At 53.0% G+C, this 5,358-nt stretch overlaps 1 protein-coding gene across 1 annotated transcript; it reads right to left on the reverse strand.

Annotated features, from left to right (window-relative positions):
• Window positions 1–4,285: 4,285 nt before the first annotated feature.
• LOC117849112 (uncharacterized) lies at window positions 4,286–4,965 on the reverse strand. Its single transcript, XM_034730707.1, has 2 exons — window positions 4,607–4,965; window positions 4,286–4,550 (listed from the first exon to the last, which is right to left on the reverse strand). Exons 1-2 carry the CDS (start codon window positions 4,963–4,965, stop codon window positions 4,286–4,288), a joined length of 624 nt encoding a protein of 207 aa, XP_034586598.1.
• Between the last annotated feature and the right edge of the window lie 393 nt (window positions 4,966–5,358).

A 5,358-nucleotide genomic window follows, 5' to 3' on the forward strand; every position in this document is an offset into this window, starting at 1 on the left:
ATGCGAACTTGGGGTCTGCGTCTGCTTCGACCACCCAGGCCGAACGCGACAATGACCTGGTGGTAGCGCCGGAGAGGCTCGAGCAAAAGTCTCTGTCGCACCAAGATGCTGCTGGGGGTTCCGCCATCTCCACGCCTAGGGCTACGTATGCCAACGCCATGGTGCAAATGGAAAAGACAAACAAGGAGGCGTCAGTTGACACCGAGATGGTGGGCTACGACACCGACGTCAATGCCCATGTGGAGGATGATCACACCACGCTAAACTTCTCTAGGATAGACCTGGAGCGGGATGTGGTGGAAGACAAGAAGGACCTTGCCGTCCTGAAGGAAGTCTCGGCTAAGGTCGGGGAGGTTTTATACATAAGTTGGCCGACCTATCTTGATGCTGAGTTTCATCCCTGTCTTCCATCTTTGTAATGTTGGAGTAACCTTTGTACAGAATTTGGCCAAGCGCACGCACAAGAGGGCAGACTCCATCCACCGTGCCGAGGAATATCACCTCAAGGCCGAGCGCCTGTAGGCCGAGCTCAAAAGGGTCAAGGAGGAAGCCGTGGAGCAGCTTCGACGTAAGGCTCAGGAGCTGGAGGAGCAGAAGAAGATCACAGGAGGTCCAGGGTGACCTTGACGCCATTCTTAAGGGTACGTTGGTAGCTTGTTCGTGATATCCCCGACCCGGGAGGATAATGCTAATTCTTCCATTTTTGTTGTGCGCCTTGCAAATGCCGGGAAGAGGGAGGAGAGGCTCAAGAGAGACCTCAAAGAGCGCGAGGCCACCAATGCCCGACTGCATTTCCCTCGAGTGGTAGTGGAGCGCATCGGAACAGGGGTAGCCAAGGGCTTCAATCCTGATAGCCTTCCGGAGTTGGTCGACCAATATCAACAGGCTGCGGAAGAGGTAGTCAAGGAGTTGAACCTATAATAGAAAAAGTATAATGTGTATCAATCTGTGTCTTGAGACAAGTAAACTATTAAATTAACTTATATGAGTTAAAAGGCTCCATCCCTCCTTTGGTGCATACGACAAGACATCGTGTAGCTTAGGCCTGTAGCCACAAGCGCCCAGCCTTGCCTGGCCAGCACTCTGCTGAGAGCGGATCTCGAGCTTGTAGAGGGGACGGACGCAAGGTTGCCTGGGCTTCGCGGGCTAGGACGTCGTCCACATGAGTCAGTCGTACTTGCCGTGAGAGGGGTAGGAGAAGAGGCGAGACCCGGAGGTCGGCGCGTAATGGGGGAAACCCCCAATTGTAGCGGCGAGGGTGTGGTCTAGTAGGTACGCGAAGAACCTCTGAGGTTTTATTTATTCAATATGAGAAAATTGAAAGAGTACATATCTTTATATCCTAAGGGTAGAAGCGTCATAGGTGCTGGATGTTCCATGGGTTGGGGACGCCTGAGCCGTCCACCCACTACAGCCGGTATGTACTGGGTTGAACGACCTCTTTGACGATAAAGGCGCCCTCCAAGGGGGCCGACAGCTTGTGCATGTCTTTGGTGGACTGGATCCGGTGGAGCACCAGGTTGTCAACGTTGAATGAGCGTTCCTGTCGTGGTAGCGTTGAATCTGCTGTTCATGCCACGCATGTTGGATGAGAGCTACCACGTGGTGTTCTTCTAGGCTGTCGATGTTGACCTACCGACTCTTTTCTGCTTCTCCTTCCTCGTAGTATTGAATCCGCGAGGCACCCAAAGCTACATCTGTTGGCAGTACAACCTCTGAACCGTAAACGAGGAAGAATGGGGTGTAGCCAGTGGCCTCACTCTTTTGGGTGTGAAGACCCCAAATGACATGGGCTAGTGCGCGAAGCCATTTGGTGGCGTACTTTGATGCGCCATCAAAGATGCAAGACTTGAGAGATTAGAGGACCATTCCATTCACACGTTCGACCTTGCCGTTGCATCGTGGGTGAGCTACTGAGGAGTAGTATACGTCGATGAGGTTGTCCTGGCAAAAATCCCAAAACTCAGACCCTGTGAATTATTTGCCTAGGTTGGTGACAATCCTATTGGGGATCCTGAAGTGATGTGTGAGCTCTTCAATGAATTGAGCAGCTTTGGCCGACTCTATGCTAGTGACAGCCTTGACTTTGATCCACTTGGTGAATTTGTCAACTGCCACGAAGATATGGGTGTATCTGCCTGGAGCGGTCTTGAAAGGGCTGACCATATCCAACCCCTAGCATGCGAAGGGCTAGGATGGTGGGATGGTACACAGGACCTACGCTGGGAGGTGTTGTAGCTTGGAGAAAAATTGGCACCCTTTACACCTCCGGATGAGCTCTTTTGCGTCGGCGATAGCAGTTGGCCAGTAAAAGCTAGAGTGGAACGCTTTCCCGACCAGATTGCCCGAGGCGGCGTGGTTCCCGCACAAACCCGAGTGGATTTCATGGAGGAATTCGAGGCTTTCGTTGCGGATAATGCATTTCATTAGAATGCTGGTAGATGCGGCCTTCCTGTACAACTCCTTACCGATCATGACGTAGTTGGTGTTGCGTCGTGCAATCTTTTCATGCTCGGCTTTGTCCTCTGGGGACATGTTGTCGGTGATGAATGCGATGAAAGGTGGACGCCAGTCTTCCTCCGCCTCGATCATCAGGACATTAGTGGGCTTAGGGTGGGTGTTGCCGTCAGCTTGGTCCGGGTCCAATATCTTGACGGAGGGTTTTCTCAAGTCCTGTACGAACACACCGACCGTGACTTGGGCGCGTTTCGAGCCGAGCTTGGGTAGGACATCGGTGGCAACATTGTGTTCCCTAGGGACGTGATGGAACTCAAGACCGTCAAAGTGAGCCTCGAGTTTGTGGACGTCGGCGCAGTAGGCGTCCATGGTTTCCTTGGTGTACTTCCAGGACTTGTTGACCTGCTTGATGACAACCTTGGAGTTGCCAAATGCAAGGATGCGCTTAATGCTGAGCGAGGTGGTGATGCGGAGCCCGTGTATGAGGGTCTCGGACTCGGCGCCATTGTTAGTAGCCTTGTAGTGGATCTGGAGGATGTACTTGAGCTGCTCGCCTTTCGAGGATATGAAGAGGACCCCCACGCTAGCTCCATTGAGGTTGAGGGCACCATCGAAGCACATCGTCCAATGCTACGGCCTCTCCAGGGAGGGCGGTTCTTGAATGTCAGTCCATTCAGCGATGAAGTCGGCCAAGATCTGGGACTTGATCACATGACGTGGGCAGAAGTCGATGTCGAATTCACCGAGCTCCACGGACCATTTGACGACTCGGCCGTGGACATCCCTATTGTGCAGGATTTCGCCGATTGGGTAGGAAGAGACCACTCGAATCTTGTGCGCTTGGAAGTAGTGACACAGCTTGGAAATAGTGATCCTTGAGGGCCTTGCGGGCTCTGTCATCCCACTCGAACTTGTCCACCTTCTTGAGCAGCTTGAAGAAGGGGAGTCCCTTTTCACCGTGCTTGCTTATGAAATGGCTTAGGGCCACCATCATGCCTGTGAGCTTCATGACGTCTTTTTTGCTGGCTGGCTGTGCCATATTCCTTATGGCATCCACTTTGATGGGGTTGGCTTCGATGCTGTGTTGGCTGACCATGAAGCCTAGGAGCTTTCCGGATGGGACACCGAAGACACATTTGCCCGGGTTGAGTTTCCATCGATAGGCCCGGAGGCTATCGAAAGTTTGGGTGAGGTCGGCGATGAAGCTCTCTTCGTCTTTGGTCTTGACAACTACGTCATCAATGTAGGCCTCTACATTTTTGCCAAGTTGTTTTGCGAGGCAACCCTAGATTGCCTTCTGGTAGGTGGCACCGGGGTTTTTTAACCCGAAGGTCATGGTGTTGTAGCAGGAGATGCCGTAGGGCGTTATGAACGCAGTCCTATCTTGGTCGGCGGTGTTGAGGGCAATCTGGTGATAGCCCGAGTAACAATTGAAGAAGCACAACAGGGTGCAACCGGCCGTGGAGTTCATGAGTTGATCGATGCAAGGAAGAGGGAAGGGGTCTTTAGGGCAGTGCCTGTTGAGATCAGTGTAGTCGGTACACATTCTCCATTCATTGGTTTTCTTCTTTACAAGGACTGTATTTGCTGACCAGTCGGGGTGCTTACATTCACGGATGAAACCGGCAGCTAAGAGCTTATTAATTTCTACCCTAATGGCCTCCTTGCGATCTTGAGCAAAATGGCGAAGCTTCTGCTTGACCGGCCTTGCTATCTTGCTCAGTTCCAAGGAGTGCTCAACCAACTCCCGCGGGACACCGGGCATATCGGATGGTTTCCATGAGAATATGTTCGAGTTGTCCCGGAGGAAACTAGTGAGCGTGTCTTCCTATTTGGGGGTGAGGCTGGACTCGATGCGGGCCGTCTTGGAGGGGTTTTCCAAGCTGAGGTTGATCTTCTTGACTTGCGGGTTGGGCTGCAGTGCCATGGGCGTCGGGTCCGCCTCTAGGATCGTTAGCTGACTCTGGTCCACCTCCTTGGACTCGGCGAGCATTATGTTGGCATTGGCCGAGTACTCCAGGGTCTCGGCGAGCTGTACGGCTTCCGTGTCACACTTGTAGGACGTTTCGACATCTCCGAAGATGGAGAGGACACTATTTGGAGCTGGCACTTAAGGATGAGGTAGGTATGGTTGGGGATCGCCATGAACCTCGCCAGCATTGGCCTGCCGAAGATGGCATGGTAGGAGGTCTTGAAGCTGGCAACCTTGAAGGTGAGGTGCTCGGTGCGGTAGTTATCGAGGGTGTCGAACGTGATCGGTACGATGACTCTCCCAATAGGATAGGATCCTTTACCGGGTATTATGAAGAACGGGTCCTCGCAGGGAAGGAGCCGCTCAAAGTTGAAGTCCATGCGCTTCAGGGTTTCGGTGAAAATGATGTTGAGGTCGTTGCCGCCATCAATCACCACCTTGGAGAGGAGGACTATGTCTATGGTGGGGGCCAGCAGGTAAGACCTGGGATCCGGGATGTGCACCCAGTGATCTTCCCTGGAGAAGGTTATGGGCATCTCCGACCAGCACAGATATTGGACTGGTGTGACAAAGACGAAGTGTACTTCCTGCCTGTGCAACTTGTGCTTGCGATTACTACAAAAAGCTTTAGGGCTGTTGATGATGATGTTTACCTCCCGCTCGGCGCGCTAGAACTCGTTGTTGTCGTTGCCGGTGCCCTGGTTGACGTCGGGGTTGTGCTGGTCGCGGTGCTCTTCTTTGTGTTGGCCATCACGGTCGTCACGGTGGCGGTTGTTGTGGTCGTTGCGTCGGCAATTGTCGCGGCAATTGTCTTCCTTGCGATAGTCGTTTCGGCGAAACTGCTTGTATTCCACCGAGGCGGCGAGCTCTTTCTTGAGGACCGTGCAGTCCCGATGATTGTGGTGTGCGTCCTTGTGGAACGGGCATGG

This window comes from Setaria viridis, chromosome 3 (genome assembly GCF_005286985.2).
Source record: "Setaria viridis chromosome 3, Setaria_viridis_v4.0, whole genome shotgun sequence".
Taxonomy (NCBI): domain Eukaryota; kingdom Viridiplantae; phylum Streptophyta; class Magnoliopsida; order Poales; family Poaceae; genus Setaria; species Setaria viridis.